The following is an 18470-nucleotide window of genomic DNA, read 5'->3' on the forward strand; positions in this document are numbered from 1 at the left end:
TGATATATATAATTATTCCTAAAATTGTGATGTTTTTTTATAAATCGCTTTCCTATATAATTCTAGATACTTTTTAAAATAAATTCATGGAAAAGCTTCATGAAATTTATATATCCAAATTTAGAGATAAATGTTCTAGAACTTCGATATTCGAATTGGCATTCCAGTTTATATAAATTATCATCATATAATACATTTGTGATTTACAGTAATGATGCAATTTAGTGAACATAGTTCAACGATGTAATACCGGCTTTATCTAGTCCGGCTTTCGGTATCTTACATAACAAATATTGTTTACATTATATTCTTATCGATCTCGTAGAAGGCATCAATCTAGCGGTTTACTCGCCATCTTTTGGCTCTCTACAGGATATTCTGTTCTCCACGTCACTACTTGATGCTACGTCGTCAACCCCACCAACATACATTTTCTCTAGTCTCATGCTGTCCTTAATATCATTGCTGTCAGAACGTTTGCATGTAGTCAGTGAAGTATTCTTGTTCGTATAAATCGCGACGAAGAACGACTTCCTGAATCGGCGTCCGGTGCAGATTGTCAAGGAAATTGAAATATAAGTAAGTAAAGAATATTTAAACTGTATTATGATTTAATCAGCCAGCATTTTATATATTTCGATAAGAAAATATTTATGAAATTATATAATAAACTTTTGTACATTTCTGTAATTATGTGAGTATATTTAAAAATTTATGTAAAAATTTTATTTAATATTTTTTGTAAAATATTGATAACAGTTGCGCAATTAATCTCTTAAAACTTTTCGACAAAACAATAACAATATATTGAATCATCTTAGTACAATTATTGTGAAATTTTTCGTCAATTTATGATACCATTTTCGTATAACGTTTGCACAATTTATCTATCGGGATAAATTGTTATTAAAATTAATGTATTAATAATATAATTATTTAAGACTGAAAATTATTTGAAAGGAAAAAATGTTAAAGGTTAATGTGCTATTTTGTTTACATACATTTAATATCTTTTCCTTGAGATTAAAGAGCATTATTAAGTTTGTATTAATCATTCTGAGAATTAGAGATTGAGTAACGAACGAAAGTTACGACGTATTTCCGCCACATCACTTGCAATTATATTAATGGACTGTGTGTGTGTGTGTGTGTGTGTGTGTGTGTGTGTGTGTGTGTGTGTGTGTGTGTGTGTTTGAGGTGTGAGATACATGTACACATATATATATCTCTCACACCTCAAATACACCTTTTCCTTTTAATGATATAATAATTCATTATCGTTAATGTTTCATGTTACAAGCATCATTCTTACGAACCGAACAATCAGTATCGATTTTATGTTTCTTGCATTAGATCTATTTTTCGGCGCCACATTGTTTCGAAGGCGAAAGTTTTAGCAAGGATCTTCCAAGGCATTCCTAGCTAGAAAAATTACAATTTATTGCGATCAGTTTTAAATTACTGACGGAAATAACAAAAGCAAGCACTAAATTAACAAAATCAATTTTGTTAATTCAATATATTATAATTGTTAAATTAATATTATTACATATTATTATTTATTACCAAGGCAGGAATAAGAAAAGCATGGATGTGTAATGTTAACGGTTCCATAATTCAAACAGAATAATTAGAAACTATTCGCAATGATGTTTTGTATTTGGAGATCATGCGAAAGTTACGAGCCAAATGATTTAGTGTCTCGCCCGCCTATTCTACGTTAAGTCATCCAATTCCGCGTTTGATCCGGCAAAAAATACCGGATCATCGTCCGGTACCTCCGTGAGCTGCCTTCGTAGTCGTTGAACGCGTATTTGCCCCACCAATGGAATTCCTTTCCTCTTCTCTCTGCTATGCTACTCCTCGTCGACATTGGCTCCCAGCAACGGTGAACGCTGGGTGCGAGCCGTTAGTTAGTCGGCCACCAGAACCGATACCGTTCTCCGGAAAAAGCGCATTGCTGTTGTAAAGGTAAAGCAAGCCACACCCTAAGTGTCATTTCGCCGGTCCAATCGATCCTGCGATATCTTGCGAAACAGCGTGCTCTTCTCTTCGGCATCTAAATCAAAAAGCGATACAATAATTATCTAGCAAATGAACGCAGGGTGTTACTCGATGAGATCATCGTCGCTAACGTGAGACGTATATCTGAACCGAGCCAAGGACAATGCGTCGTCGTGTCGCGTGTTTACACACATTAATCGCGACAGATGAAATTTATCACCGCATTTATCGTCGCTCTTAATATAATTACAATCATGACTTTCGCGTTACAATCAAACACCGTAATTAAAATGCAACAGATTTCAGTTGAGCAATGAAGCCACCCATATTTTTTAAGAAAGAGTTCTCTTAGATAAATTCTAGCATCAATAAATAATCCATATATTTTCATTCGCTTCTCCATCTGTTTAAATTAGAAATAAAAATATTTATATGCATTTCTTATTTAAAGTATTAACTTGACATTAATTATGGTTTATACGATCATGAATATTATTATTTTAAAATTTAATTCATTTTCATAGTCTAATAACGGCGGATACCGGTGATTAGCGCAACACTCAATGTATTAATAATTTAAGATCTAAAGATCATATGGAATGTTTCAAAGGCTTTCAGAATCATCCATTTATAATTTTTCTCCTCAAATTCGATATTAATCATTGATAGATTAACAAATTCTAGATCCTAAATCTTACTATTTGATATAAAATATATATTAATGTGCTTTCAGATAATCAACGAGATGGCAGCCAGTCAGTATTACCACGTACAGGTAATTATATGTTAATTCATGGTCTCGCAATCATGACTGAGCAAGACAAATGATTCATCTCTCTTTATCTCCATTCTATTTTAATTTCTTACCGTTACGAATGGGTGGCTTTTATAACTTCTGCAATATATTTCTAAACTTACAGGAAGATAAAGAATGCTATCCAACGAAGAAAAAAAAATTTACTAACATAATAAATAAAAATATTCATTTGTTTGCCATGTGGTGTTATGTTTTGTTATGCCTTTTTGCATATTATTTAATAAAATTAATCTTATAAACAATTACTTATTGTATTTCACACGTATTAATTATATTAATGATATCAGTAAACGCGGTATAAATGTTAAAATCAGTGTCGGCCACCGGTCGATGTTATGGTGATGAATGTGTTAAGAGAAACAAATTTAAATATTTTTTTTTATATTATTATTTGTGCAAAAGATTCGTCTAATATTTGTCAAATAAAATTGGAAATAAAATTGGAATTTCGATCGAAATCAAAGCGAAAAAATCGAAACAAAATTGTCAGATTTTAGTTTTATTCAAAAGGAATGTTGTATTTTTGTTTTTAAAAAATCTAGTTTCCTATAATTATTCAAAATCTAGTTTCCTATAAATTATTCAAAATATAGATAGAGAAACGATAAATCTTTTGCATTTCTTGAAATTTAATATATAGAAAAAATAATAAGGCAACAACAAATAATAAGCACTACAAACAAGTAATAAATTAATTAAACTCTATTACGTTGATTGCGCGATTTTAATTGAAAAATAAATTTAATTAAAAAATAAATAATTAAAGAACTATGCTTATCATTCATTGGAAGACGAGATACCGATAATCATTCTGAATTTCGCAAAAAGATACGAGCTGAAAATAATTCCAGTGCACGCCCACCGTGTATCCGGCCGATCCTTTCGATCCCGAAGCTGATGCTACCCTTCTGCGAACTGCGATGAAGGGTTTTGGCACTGATGAGCAAGCCATCATCGACGTTTTAGCTCATCGAGGTATTGTGCAGCGATTGGAGATCGCCGACAAATTCAAAACCATGTATGGCAAGGATCTCATCTCCGAACTAAAATCAGAATTGTCCGGAAATTTTGAAAACGTCATCTTGGCCTTGATGACGCCTCTTCCTGAATATTATGCCAAGGAGTTACATCATGCCATTTCCGGCATGGGTACCGATGAGGGTGCGCTCATTGAGGTTCTCGCATCTCTCAGCAACTATGGCATCAAGACAATATCGGCCGTTTACAAGGATCGTAAGTTCTGATACATTATACTCTGTGGGATTTTGCCGGTTGCCCTTAAAATTATGTCGGATAACACTCTAATAAAATATGGCATTTGGCATTTCTTGATTATTTGTATATTTTTTTTTTCTGACATTTTTTCATTGTTATTCTATATATAATTAAAAATGCATCTCATTTACCTGTTATAATTCTGTTATGTATATCTTGATTTGTTCCCTTAGTGTATGACAAAGACCTGGAAGACGATCTCAAGAGCGATACCTCCGGCCATTTCAAGAGGCTTTTGGTCTCATTATCTTGCGTAAGACTTGCAAGATAATATAAATAAATTTTTTTTTATATCAATAAATCTTTAATTATAATTATAATTTGCATTTCTTACTGCGCGAATTCTCAGTTGTCCTTTATTAATTTTGTTTATATTGAGAATCTTTTTTGAAATATTGAAAGATAATATGCAATTCCACGCAATTATTTCATTAATTTTTCTTAATTCTCAGGCTAACAGAGATGAGAGTACTGACGTCGATGAAGAAGCTGCACATGAAGATGCTGAGAGACTTCTCGCCGCGGGTGAAGGACAATGGGGTACTGATGAGAGTACTTTCAATGCAATTCTCGTTACTAAAAGTTACCCGCAATTGCGAAGGATTTTTAAGGAATATGAACGCCTTGCCGGACACAGTTTGGAGGATGCTATCAAGCGAGAATTTTCTGGTTCTATCGAAGATGGTTACTTGGCTGTGGGTAAGAAATAATTAAATATAATTATTATAATAAATTATAATTAATATTATACAATTAATATAAGTATAGAAGAATATTAATAGTCTTCTTTATATTTTCTTATGTTTATATTACTTTTATATTTATCCGTTGTGTCATTTTTTTTTCCACATACACACATATGCACGTATACAATGCATTTTTTTTATAAATATTATTTTATAATTCCATTCATTTTTATTGATCTAAAATTGTAAATGATCTTCTTTCAGTGAAATGCGCGTCCGACAAGACTGCTTATTTCGCGGAAAGATTATACAAAGCTATGCGTGGAATGGGCACGACCGATTCGACATTAATACGCATCATCGTGGCACGATCGGAGATTGATCTGGGCGACATTAAGGATACATATGAGAGACTCTATGGGAAATCCCTTGCGGAAGCTATCGACGTAAGTAAAACATGTTATTTCTTTTGAAAGAATTTCATGCTATTTATTATTCTGAAAATAATTTGCTTTAATTTGATTTTATAATTGTATTTCATTTTCGGTCAGATAATAGATAAAGTAATACTAAAAATAATATAAAGCTAATAAAAATGGATTTTAATGATAAATTCTTAGGCAAATTCAGAGAATCGACTTTTTTCCTCGAGGAATTTTGTCGAAACTGGATTCGACCTAATTCCAATGCTTTAATTCTACAATCTTTATTCATTTCTTAATACAATAATGCTTTCTCTTTAATCAAAATGTTAAATTAAATATGCATTCGCATAATAATTTTCTCACTTTTCTCACTTTCTAATTCGCATTTACAGTCACTAAACTAAACAATAAAATGATAATAATTTGTTAACTCACATATACGCTGTATTTCTCAGCGCACACACCATATAACTTTCCATAAATTTCAGGACGACTGTTCAGGCGACTACAAGAGACTCTTGCTTGCCCTTCTCGGATGAAAATATTTCAATCGTGCAACAGCTCTTTTTGTTGAAAATTATACTTCAATGTCGCGAAGATTATATATTATATTATAGTCTGCAAAGATCTTGGTTAATTTAGTTCCTTATATTTTGCTGGTTAACGGTGAATAGTTTTACGTGTAATGTTTATATATTTTTGCGCTTAATCGGAGTGATACAACATGTTTAAAAACGAGTTATAAAATAATAGAAAACGTATATTTGTATTTTGCTATATACGAATAGTTTCTGCGATAAGTGAAAATTGATCTACTGATCTATTCTGATTGGCATTATATACTACTATAAATTAAGAGTGATTATTTATCAATATGAAAACTTGCCCTCCTCACTAATTCCATTAATTAGTTCATTTATCTCCGCATGCATGCTTGTATTAGTTGTACGTATATATATATATATATATATATATATATAAATACACAAATGTCACATTTTGCCTTAAGTCGATGTCAGCTTTAATTTTCCTACATTCTTTTGCATTTACAGAATGACTGCAGCGACGACTTTAAGCGGCTTCTGATCGCACTATTGAATTAATGAATTCACGGAGTTATTTTCGTTACTAAGAATTCAATCAGATATTTAACATAAATGTCAATAATCCAAAAGCATGTAAATGTAATGCCCTATATTTGCAATAAACGTATACATTCATAAATAAATCCTCAGCTGATTATATGAGAAAATATCTGTTTTCTTTTTCAGAATGATTGCACCGCTGAGTGGAAAAGATTATTAATAGCAATGTTGAATTAAAAGTAGTTATAATGTGGAAGAAAAAAATTTGGGACAAGAAGTATACAATATACAAAATTATTATATTTTTGTATCACATAATTAATTATTCTATACTAATGATACTATACTAATGACATGTAATGAATTTATAAGATTATAGAATTATGTTTAAAACAAAAAAAAATTATTAAGTAATAATTTGCTTTGCTTAAACACGTTTTTTCAAAATAATAAATGATTAATCATAACTATTCTCTTATAATTAGATAAAACTTAATTGCATTACAATCTGGCACAAAAATAAAGAAAACATACATATTATATATCCAAAAACTCAATATAAAAAATATAAAAAACATATTACTTAATTTATAGAGATTCTGTATATGATTCATACCATGACCACATTAGGTAACATGTCTTTTTCTTTCCTCTTAAAAAATATTGGTAGCAAGTTGCTTTCTATATATTCTGTTTTTTCACGTAATTTAGTCTGGATACAACCCAATTGTATTTTTGCAATTCTGAGTTTCATTATTCTTCCAAAGATCTCGAAACAAGCATGAAACATATCGACTTTAACATCTATATCATAGATATGTAAGCAAATTTCAACATCCAATGCATCTACAATATCCTCGCCAAAACAAATGGGTGGTGGATTTCGAGCTAAAAATATATATTTTATTTATTGAAATAGGACAATCGACATTATGTACATTTTAATTCGCAATTAGAAATTACCTGAAACTGTTTCATTAATAATCGTGAAGTTGTTATATGTAACAGTAACTGAAATCCCATAATCTTTCTCTAAATAACTAGCGTTTGCACACACTATACAAAAATAAATCATATATAATACAATGTGCTAATATAAATGTCAAAATAAATACTATAGTACTGTATCTAAATAATTATATACTTACATCTTCCATCCATAGAGACTTCATCCCATTCTAAATGTTGACAACATCCACAATCATACTTAATGCATTCGCAACCATTATACATTTTCATATTAAATTCATCTAAAATATGGAAATGATTCCTTTTTAACATTTCTATATCTCATGGATATTTTATAATTATTTATTAAGTCTTTTCAGTATGATTTTCACATATAAACTACAATTATATATTGTTAATTTGAAACTCGCAAATTAATTCAGATCTTTATCGCTTATCCCTCTCATAATGATATATAAAATACTATATATAAAAAAATTTCATATTAAGTATTGTAAAATTTAATAAAATGTTAATATTTAAATGTTAATATGTAATGTATATATGTATGTTAATATTGTAATAATGTATATTAATATTTAAAAATATTTTACACCAAATATGTTATCAAAATATTTATATATTTAATATATACTTTGCGTTTCAATATCCGCTATTGTGAAATCTGTCGTCGTTGATACGATTGCACTTTGACTTGTTCCTTCTGTGATATCAGCATAAACTAACATAATAATATTAATACTTATAATTGCAATATAATGTAATTGTAGCATTGTATCTATTTTTTAGTTCTCTAATATTTGACGAGATAAATGGAATCTTATTAAATATATCTTTTCTCGGTAGGATATAGTTCGATATAGTTATATATGTATATTCTTTTCTTTTTAATCAGAACCTTTAACCCAAGATTGTAGTTATCAGTTATCTGTGTATCACTTTTCTGTGATACCACCATCAGATTTAAATTTTTCCGCCTAGCACTAGGCTATTACTATTCCTTTGAAATGATCTTGCTCTGAAGCTCTGGAGCTAACAGTAATTAATGATACAAAATAAAAAATGTATGTAACACAGCGAAAATGCAATGATACAAAACAAAATTTTATGGGAATACATTCACCGATTCAACGATCCAACCACGATATGGGGAATCCCAGATTCCGGATCCCGAAATAGGTCAGAATAATAGCCATAGAATGTAGTATATATAGACTGTAAACTCTGCTTAATTTTTTTTTAAAAATTGGAAACCGAGTATTAAATAATAGCTAGTGTTTACGTAATTGTAAAAATTGGGATAATTAGGATCAGTCTATCAGTAGATTACAATTTCCAGCAAGACAACCAGCAAGATAGCTAGCAGAAACACACAAACAATCCAATAGCTAAAAAAGCATCGTGACGTCGACTTTAAATATATCTATAGTAAAATGGAAAAATAGGGCCATTGCACAAAATGATATAAAAAAAAAAATGACAAATAATAATTATATATGCATAACATAAGATTATTTAGATCAATGAGCAAGTTATGTAAATCAATGGTGACTTTGCTGGAACTTCATTGGTACAGATGGTTTTATGTTATGCATATGCGGTTATCACGTTCTATGCATTTTGTGTGCGATGGCTTTTAATCTTAAGGTTAATTTTCATTAAAATTATAGTCATTTACATCTCTTATTTTCTGTTAATAAATTTTTAAAAAGCGGTATTTACGATATCTGTTCTTGTAATAAGTTTATGATAATTATTCTTAAGATAATTTTAAATTACATTATCGTTATTTTTTAAAAAACGTTACCAATTCGTTACCAAAAAAAGAAACTAACAGAAATGGCGATACAAGTAACAAGGGCATAAAAATAAGTCACCTAATAACTTTGTATTTATTTAGAATAAGATCTTTGTCTTTAATTAAATTGTTCGAATCGAAAAGATCAGAAAGAAAAAATTATTTAAATACTAGGAAATACAGAAAAATATATCGCTATTCCTTTGATTCTTGCCGTTCGAGCGATTCAAATACTCTTAAAGGCATTTATTCAAAATAAATCATTTTCGCGCCGTGCCGGAATCATTGAAGTAATTACGCAAGAGCGAGAAGAGAGATGAAAAAGGAGAAAGACAAATGAATAAGGAGTGACGTGTGCGAGCAAAGGAAAGAGAGAGAAGAAAGGCGCGCGCGATGGAACGGAAATCGCTGTTCGTTCACGATTGAAGCGATCGCACACATGACGCGTGTAGAACGTAGACGAGATCAGATCACGAGGGATCGGAGGGCGGAGGGAGGACGCGAAACGACAGCAGCAACGTTAGCACTGGTAACAGCAGCAATAACAGCAGCGGCAGTAGTAGCAGTAGCAACAGCAGCAGCAGCGGCGGCGGCAGCAGCGATCACGACGGCGACTGCCATCTTGAGCGTGACGCGCAACTCAGAGGTCGTGGGCTCCACCAGTGACGAAGCCACTGGAGTTTTGACGTGGCTGCTACGTACCTGCTCGACTGCCCACTCCGATTGCAGCAAACTTGGTGACGAGAAATACGTAACTGGTAAGTGCCCCAGCTGGAGAATAATAACAATCGGGCCGTGGACCAGCGCGCGCTCCTCGCGCACCACGGGCATCGAGCGCGCGAGAACGAGAAACGGCCGCGCGTCGCCGCCACCACCGCCGTCGCCGTCGCCGTCGTCGTCGTCATCCCCGTCATCGTCGCCGTTGTTCGCGACTCGCGGGAATACGCGCGTTTAACGTCTGCTGCGCTTAACGAGATGCTGCGAAATATGGCGACCCGACGGAAGATAGAGACCACGCGCATCCCGCGGTGTCAGCTCCTCGATACGAGGGGGGTTACGCGAGCCTGTCGCCCCGACGTCCGCAACCTGGGAGGGGGACATCGTTGCGGGTTACGCGATCATGATCTTTCGGGATATGCGCGGATCTCTCGAGGACTTTCTTTCGCCGTTTACTTGGGTGGCGTGTCGCGACGATTCCCTCCGTCGTTCGAGAGAAAGAGACGGAAAGAGAATACCTCGAGCGCGTGTTTATTGTCCCCTCCCTCCCCTTTCCGATCAGTATTATTTTTAGCTCCGCTTATGTAAATGACGCAGTAGCATTCGTTGGCGGGAAGTTCGAACGAGTCATGCTCCAGAAGTTTTATCGTATTTTGATAAGAAGTATGTTAATGATTACATTATTCAAGAATATGCATGTGAATTAATTTTATTTTATGATTTTATGATAGGATATGAAATTTTCTTTTTCCTTTCTTTTTTTTCTTGAATATTTGCGACTGCAAAGTGCTGTATGTTGCAGAGCTCGCGAGGTAGCCGGGCTATGGAAAGTATGGTCGAGGAAAATGGATCAGCCGTCGATCCGTTGTCCCAGAGTTCTCAGAGCGGCGATGCAGCACCAGCAATTGCAACCTCGGTACAATCTATCGATAGAACGCATCAGCAGCAAACTCATCACCTGGTAGCTTCTACCAGCATTGTGCAATTGACGCTACCTTCGTCAGGAACAACACAGGTATACAGGAGACTCTCCTGTGTATCTATGTCTGATAATTTGCCTTCTCTTTATTTCGAAGCATGCGCATACAATTTATTTGTCCTTTATAAACATTATTGTTTCTTGTAATCTAAGTGGGAATTTAGATAATCAATATCTTGCATAATGCTGGTTGTATCTTGGGAAAAATGCAAAACTTTCCCAAGATTTACTCTCATTCTTAGATTGTAGGAAGTTGGAAATATTTTTTGTGAATGTGACGTTGTATATGAGATATATATATTGGGCACATGTTTGAGATTCCATGCAAATAAGTTCCTATCTTTCTCATAGTATACTACAAATCATGTACATTATTTCTTTCCATAATAGTATAAATTATTATAGTGGGTATCGGCAAGTTCAAAAAATATTATATGTATTTTGTATAGAGTGAGGAATAATGATCATATATGTACATATATATACATGTACAATTATAATTTCAATATAATCAATTTAACAGTTTATAATACTCGATATTTTATGTGATAATAATACAGGTGCAATCAGTCATACAACCCAATCAACAATCTGTAATACAAACTGCTACGAATATACAACCTGTCGCCATCTCCAAAGGAAACGTTATTTTGGTTAGCAAACCCAATTCTGTTATACAAACTGCACAGGGAAGTTTACAGACACTGCAGGTGAGTTTTGTCACAAATTAAGTTATTTTGTATAACATTTTAAAAATATATTGTTTAGACAATAGATAGAAATAGTTTAGAAATATATTTTGTTTGATTTTCATCAGTATGCATAAATATACTTAGTGATAAGTGTATATGTACAGAGTATCTGAATAATTTAAGTAATAATATATAGAATAATACATAGTAATAATATATAAAATATAAATTGGAATATTTCACTATTTGCTAAGGTGGTTGAAACCGGAAGCGACGACAGTTTCTCAGACGAGGATTCACCTAAAAAGAGGAATATTCTAACTAGACGACCATCTTATAGAAAAATCCTCAACGATTTAGGTGGAGGAGAAATTACAGGTAAGATATAATGTTTTTTTCTCAAATGAACTTGATCTGAAACAATAGATACATTAGATCGTATAATAAAAATTCAAGTCGCGATATAAAGAATATGATATCATGTACTTACTTGTTTTCGATTGTTAATAAATTGAATTATCAATAAATATAAAAAAATAAATATTTATATTCGCATCTTGCTCTTGATTATGTAATATGTGCATGTCAGTTCATACAAATTGGTAACTAATAACGTAGTATAATTTATGTATCCATGTTTTGAAATTTAAAGAACTTTGTCAGATTATCTATTGCTACTAAAATTAGTATAAGTATGCGTATTTCTTTAATCATTATATTGCTATGTAATTTATCAAATGAGTTATGGTATATCAGATACGGTATAATGAATATTTGTTTGCTAAAATTTTTTCCAGCATTTTCTTAATTTTATTAAAAAATTTTTCAAAATATAATTAATTTTAACGCGTGGTCATATAGGATATCTATGATCATGTGTTCTTTTATATATTATGTTTTATGTTGGGTATATATAAAAGAAGTATGCCATACCAAGCTTATATAATGTACAATATTGCGAACGATAAATTAATTTTAAAAGTAGATATGAAAAATTTAGGATTAAGAAGTTAAAATTCTACGAGAAAATTTGGGCAGATTGCTCTTCTTATCCTGTTATTTTAATATTATATTCAGTAGCAAATAATAAAAAAATTTACAAAAATTGAAAAACTCATTTAAAATAATAAAAGAAGTTTTATAAGAGTTCAGAACTATTCATTTTGATGTGAAGAATATGATTTCCAAAGATTTGTTGCGAATACACTTATGTCCACTGCAGTACACTATGGAACATCAAATATTATTATTACTATCGTTTATTAATTTTTATATATATATATATATATATATATATATATATATATATATAGAGAGAGAGAGAGAGAGAGAGAGAGAGAGAAAGAAAGTATATTAGAAAGTCATTTTAATTAGAAATAAATATTAGTAAAAAGAGAATTATATATAATAAAAATGATAATATCAATGAAATAATGTAAGCCGTTATAGTTTTGATATACTTTGTATATTGTATTCTTTTTATGATTTAATTTATAAAAATAAAATATGAAATCGAATAATTATATAAGATACATGTTCTCATTGCTCTTTAATGTTAAAGTAGACTTTACATTGATTTATGTATGAAACAGTTAGAACTATTTATACAAAATTGATTACTTCCACTTAGAATTTTATTTATTTTTTTTATTTAATATTCAAAAGTTAATTTAATAAATTCTTATTAAACATTTGAGTGTTTCCTATTTCCTTTTTGTATGAGCTGACTGCACATAGCGCAATGATATGTACATGTTGTATAATCAGCAGCCAGAAAGGAAATAGTTCAACAAATCGTAGCCACATGATTTTATTTTGTTCTTTTCATATTTATTCTGCAACTTGACTTTTTGGACGCAGATACTTGCAAATAATCTAGAATATATTTATACAACTAATAAAAACGTTAATTTGATTTTTGGAAAGGAAAGGAAAAGAATAAAAAGAAACGGAAAAAGTACGACGCGTTCTATGTAGAATTATGCACATATATTAGCGATTTACGACCGGTTATAAGCTAATTGTAATGGGGGTTTGGGTTGATTCGGTGTTACAGACGGTCGTTTGCCCCCCTTAGAATCATCCTCCGAATGTGATTCTAACGTGGACAGTGAAGTGTCTTCCCATTCGCTTCATTACCAAACAGGTTGGTTACTTTATCTTCCTTTTACGTATCTTTTCTATACGTATTATATTCCACAAGCTGTTCATACACGTAGTTTTATGTTCTTCTGTATATCGAAGGAGATGATGTTAGAGGAGTATTGAAAAAGAAAAAAAGAAAAAAATCTGAAATCAAGATCCATTCACATTTTCAATTGTTTTCCATCCCTGTGTGTACTGCCTAACGTGATATATCATTTCTCACGATACTCGCTTGGTGTGGCATTCTTGCTTATGAGATTATATCGATATAGATCGTTCATATCATTCGGATTGACATACGGAAAAGAAACGCCGAAATCTCAAGGAATTGTCTCTCGTGCGAGACATTGCAAAAGTATACCATTACACTGTATCATATACAAAATCTCTTTTTCGATCCTTTTCGAAGTGATGTTATCATTTTCAATACGTTATTAACACGTGTCGTTAGGTGAAAGATATAGTTTTTATTTTTCTTTCTTTTTTTTTTTTAAAGAACGTATTTGTGCGTTTATATCTTCAATATAATTTATTTTGCAGTAATTCCTGCCGGTACTATTCAAATTGCGACCCAAGGGGAGGGAGTTCCGGGGCTTCACACATTAACTATGAGCAATGCGGCGACAGCGGGTGGAGCTATAGTGCAGTATGCACAGGGCCAGGACACTCAATTTTTTGTCCCAGGTGTGCTTTTGCATCATTTCCGATCGTGTCAGAAAACTTAAAGATATTTTCGGTCTTTTTTCTATTATATTAACATATACATATATTAATTTATTACTCCTGAAATGGGCAACAATCTTATAGAAAGCAAAGTAAAATTTTGTGACACGCGTAACGTAAAAATGTGGAAAGTGCAGTCTCTTGCAATGTTGCAGCTTATACAGGTCACGGGGTTGTAGTGGAGGATGCAGCACGAAAAAGAGAACTAAGGTTGCTTAAGAACAGGTGAGCGATAAGAATAAATTTGTTATCTGTAAATTTATATTTCCATTTAGTTACATAGGCTTTCTCTGTCATACATAAAGATGAAGAAAAATTTAAAAATCCGCTAATGACAAAATATACATATATTCTTATCCCTATTTTTTATATGTACAGAGAGGCGGCGCGTGAATGTAGAAGAAAGAAGAAGGAATATATAAAGTGCTTAGAAAATCGTGTTGCAGTGCTCGAGAACAGAAATCAGACATTAATCGATGAACTGAAATCATTAAAAGAACTATATCAGCAGAAAACCGACTGAGATTGGTGTTTAAAACCTGCGCGACAGTGTATCAAAACTATTATCCAGTCGAAAAACCTGTACATGTCTTGTTTGTGTACATTATCCTAAATGTTGCTAGGGATAAGCGATGGTGATGTACATGCATTCTTATAGATATTTCTCTGTAACATACTGTATTTAAGTACGAATACGAAGGCTTGTGAAACTTGCTGTTACTAAAGCGGGAAGCCAAAGTTATATGAGACACGGAGGCAGCAAATATGTAGGCAATATTTCGTAAATCAATCTCTATTTTGGATAAACACAGCATATAGTTTATTTGAAACTGTATCCTGCTTACTCCAAATTTCATTCTTGTAGACTGGAATAGTTAGATCGCGTTAACAATTTAACAAATGATATTTGTTTAGCATCACTGTTTATTGATCATTTGTACAAGATGAAGGCGTGTCTTGCCTCTTTAAACTATGTTACATAAAAAATTTTATTGTAAAGTAAATATTTTTTTAACAAGTATGTAAGTTTATAATTGTATAATATTGCGAATTGATTACAGTCATCTGTTGACAAATATCTTGATACAATCGAAAATATTCCATATATTTTTCAAATTTGTCTAGAAAGTATAATAAATTTTTTTTTAAACTTTCTCGAAAAGCCTATTTTTTTCTATGAAAGATAATATTTTACAAGATTGATATATATTTGTCGTAGTCATATTTCTATAATAATTTGGAATTGTAGTCTGGAATCATAATTACTCGCAAGATAAAAAAACGGACGATTTATTTATTGAATGTTTCATAATGTCTTTTCTTGATATAAACAAGGTTCTGCGTGAGAAATTGTGCCACGGCGAGACGCGCTTCCATCTATTGTTAAGTGGATCTTAACATACATGATCAATTGCAAAGTGAGAAGCTATATATGTCGTCTAGTTTCACAAAAAACTTAAGAAGCATGCCACGCAATATTAAAAAAAGAAGATATGCTTCTAATAAACTCGCTTTAAAATTGAACACTATAAAAGAATCTTGGCATTGATGTAGAGAAAATTGTAAAAGTAGTGACATAACGACATATGAGTGATGTAAGAAAGACAAGTTATCGATTGGACATACGACTAATTTAATCCAGTCATTTCTGCGATCTGATAATCTCAGATACTACGCAACTGAAGCGCTCGCGTGAAGATACACAGTCCTTCCTCTCGCCCGTGTTTTGCGCTAGCGCGCACACTTGGCGCGATCCAGGACCGTGTATCTTGATAAAAGAAAAGATATCTCTTGTTTCTATGTCTGCATCGCCTTTTTCGTTTATTGTATAAACGTGTGTACAGGATAGTGTTACTACGTCATTTTTAAAACAAGTGAAATAATCCTGTTTTGTCTCGTCGAAATGCCCCGTTTATTAAACACCGGACAACACAACTTGTAAAATATGAATGTAATATACATCTGGAGTGCCTTGAAGATTTATGATACTTGTGATATACATATATATATGTTGGATAGAAGAAACGCGCAACATATGCATATGTATGTATATACGTATGAAGGAAATTATGTTGTAGGTAAATATGGGTAGATATATATATATTATATATATATATGATATTTTTAAAGTATATTATTAATATAGTTTTATGTACTTGACACAGCAACTCTATCACGAGAATTGTATTATTTTTGGGAACTCGTGTTCCCGCGTAATCTCATTTTCGTCAAACGAAACCAATTAATGACACATACTGACACTGCGCAATGTATTGTGACAATGCGCGTGGTTTTACCATGAAATGATAGCGTTAAAAATCCAAATAAAGAACATAATTTTTTTAACATGTTGCAGTTGATGACGTATCGTCAGTTTTATTTGTCACTCTATTGACGCGAGTAATTTTGAAATTCATCATATGGCTTAGGCGCTATCGTATAAAAAAAATGTTTTTTAATACATACAATGAATTAAAATTATAACAAAGTAGTACATACTCAGAAATTCTAAACAATGCTGGATACATTGTTTAGAATTTCGTATTTTACTGGTCCATTTTAATTATTCGTAATTTTGTAACGCTGCATAATGGACATTGTCAATTTTATGAGTCATTGCTTAAAAAAAGAAAAAAAGAAAGCAGAATGAAAAATCATTAGAGATAATAAATGTGCCGTATCCTTTACATGTGCATTTCATTGTTGTCACTATGCATTATTAATTTTAGATATTTTTAAATATTTATTTGCTTACTAAAGTGACATCTTTTTCTCAAAGGCAGTACATGCGTTTTTTGGTTTATTTTATATACCTATTTAATGTTATTCAGACAAGTAGTAAGCTTGATTCCATTAGAAAAATCTGGTGCAATATTAAGTGCATTTTCTAATTATATGCTTTGTTTTTACTTCTATAAATCAACAAGCGCAATTAGATTAATTAGATTAAATTAAAAGTTGACTTAATTTAATCAACTTATTTCCGTTGACTTTTATTACCATCGACCTAATAAATACTTTTCTTTCTCTTGTATAATAAATGTATATTTTATTTTACTTATACAGATTATAAGATTTATTTAGAAAAAAAATAAACTTTATTTATTATACAAATACAATGTATAATATATTGATTGTAAATTGTAACACAGTAACACTATGTCTATTGAATATATATGTATAAGAGTGTATCAAAAAATAATGAGACAAAGTTAATTTTTAATAAAATATTTATGTAATCTTTCAATATTTTAAATAAGTATTTCTCCTGCATTACAACGTATTTGTTCCATTGCTTTTAGCATAAATCGAGTATGTTAACTGCAAGATGTATATAAATTATTATTATAATTTTTTCTGATTTTATACTTTCTTATTATTGATTTTTTCACAATTTTAAAATAAGTCTCACTACTTTTTGATATCATCTCATATATGAAGAAATTAAATTTATTCTCAGGAAAATAATGAGACTGATTTTTTTAAAAGAGTATTACGTTATTCAAATAATATGATTCCTTTTAAAGTAAGTCCCTTTAGATACAGTATACTTGCTTCACTGAGTTTTCCTCTCTTTCTAGCAAAATTGAAAATCATTTTCTGATTCTATAATACTGGCATATAGTTTTTTGAGTGTACAATTTCAAAAATTTTTTATTTTCATCTTCGGGAACAAGTCGCAGCGCGAGAAATCAGAAGAATATGAGGATTATAGCAACACTGGAATGGATTCTTTTGTAAGAAATTCACAAACTACCAAATCTGAATGTTTCAAATTTGGCAATCTGGGTCATTTAAAGTCGCTATTTCGAGATTTTTGTTTCAAAAATTCTTCAAAATACCTTAAATGGCATGTAATATCATTTTATTGAAAGGATCAAGTTTAAGATAAATAAATTGTAGTCAGTTAGCTATATTTTATTCATAATTTAAATTTATATCGATATAAATTCGAATTATCCTAAAATTATTGTATGCGTTTTCTACAAAACTTAAACTTTTTTATTAAAATCGATAGATTTTATTGAATTTCACTACTCGTACTTCTTTTTTGTTTTCTGTTATATGTACGAACTGATCTAAAATCTAAATCTAAATTTTTATTTTTTCTCAACATTGCCTTCATTTTCAAATTGAATAATTACATTTTTAGGG

At 31.2% G+C, this 18470-nt stretch overlaps 3 protein-coding genes and 1 long non-coding RNA gene across 19 annotated transcripts; 2 read left to right on the forward strand and 2 right to left on the reverse strand.

Moving 5' to 3' along the window:
- Positions 1-457: 457 nt before the first annotated feature.
- LOC105424323 (annexin B9) lies at positions 458-6821 on the forward strand. Of its 6 annotated transcripts, none has more exons than XR_003096606.2 (8): positions 458-579; positions 2738-2779; positions 3673-4054; positions 4270-4349; positions 4549-4795; positions 5047-5228; positions 6260-6391; positions 6479-6821. XR_003096606.2 is itself a non-coding variant. In XM_025217602.2 (7 exons), exons 2-7 carry the CDS (start codon positions 2750-2752, stop codon positions 6527-6529), a joined length of 972 nt encoding a protein of 323 aa, XP_025073387.1. In that variant the 5' UTR covers positions 458-579; positions 2738-2749; the 3' UTR covers positions 6530-6821. The 6 variants fall into 6 exon arrangements, 4 of the variants coding, with proteins under 4 accessions (XP_025073387.1, XP_011632793.1, XP_025073386.1 ...); XR_016138233.1 differs by lacking the exon at positions 6479-6821 and adding an exon at positions 5696-5873 and having other exon boundaries at positions 6260-6435; XM_025217602.2 differs by lacking the exon at positions 6260-6391.
- On the reverse strand, positions 998-9897 carry LOC148937598 (uncharacterized). Its single transcript, XR_016138234.1, has 2 exons — positions 9762-9897; positions 998-2059 (listed from the first exon to the last, which is right to left on the reverse strand). It is a non-coding gene; the product is annotated as an uncharacterized LOC148937598 (long non-coding RNA).
- LOC105424322 (uncharacterized) lies at positions 6573-8930 on the reverse strand. The gene is made up of 4 exons (XM_011634489.3): positions 7896-8930; positions 7441-7542; positions 7256-7348; positions 6573-7180 (listed from the first exon to the last, which is right to left on the reverse strand). Exons 1-4 carry the CDS (start codon positions 8032-8034, stop codon positions 6903-6905), a joined length of 612 nt encoding a protein of 203 aa, XP_011632791.2. The 5' UTR covers positions 8035-8930; the 3' UTR covers positions 6573-6902.
- CrebB (Cyclic-AMP response element binding protein B) lies at positions 9675-17562 on the forward strand. Of its 11 annotated transcripts, none has more exons than XM_011634476.3 (8): positions 9675-9817; positions 10579-10791; positions 11316-11465; positions 11702-11825; positions 13504-13593; positions 14133-14276; positions 14471-14540; positions 14694-17562. In XM_011634476.3, the coding sequence occupies exons 2-8, from the start codon at positions 10600-10602 to the stop codon at positions 14836-14838; spliced, it is 915 nt and encodes a 304-aa protein (XP_011632778.1). In that variant the 5' UTR covers positions 9675-9817; positions 10579-10599; the 3' UTR covers positions 14839-17562. The 11 variants fall into 11 exon arrangements, with proteins under 11 accessions (XP_011632778.1, XP_011632780.1, XP_011632782.1 ...); XM_011634478.3 differs by having other exon boundaries at positions 14480-14540; XM_011634480.3 differs by having other exon boundaries at positions 10579-10692.
- The last annotated feature ends 908 nt before the right edge of the window (positions 17563-18470 follow it).

This window comes from Pogonomyrmex barbatus, unplaced genomic scaffold (assembly GCF_055798465.1).
Source record: "Pogonomyrmex barbatus isolate J1 unplaced genomic scaffold, ASM5579846v1 scaffold13, whole genome shotgun sequence".
Classification (NCBI taxonomy): domain Eukaryota; kingdom Metazoa; phylum Arthropoda; class Insecta; order Hymenoptera; family Formicidae; genus Pogonomyrmex; species Pogonomyrmex barbatus.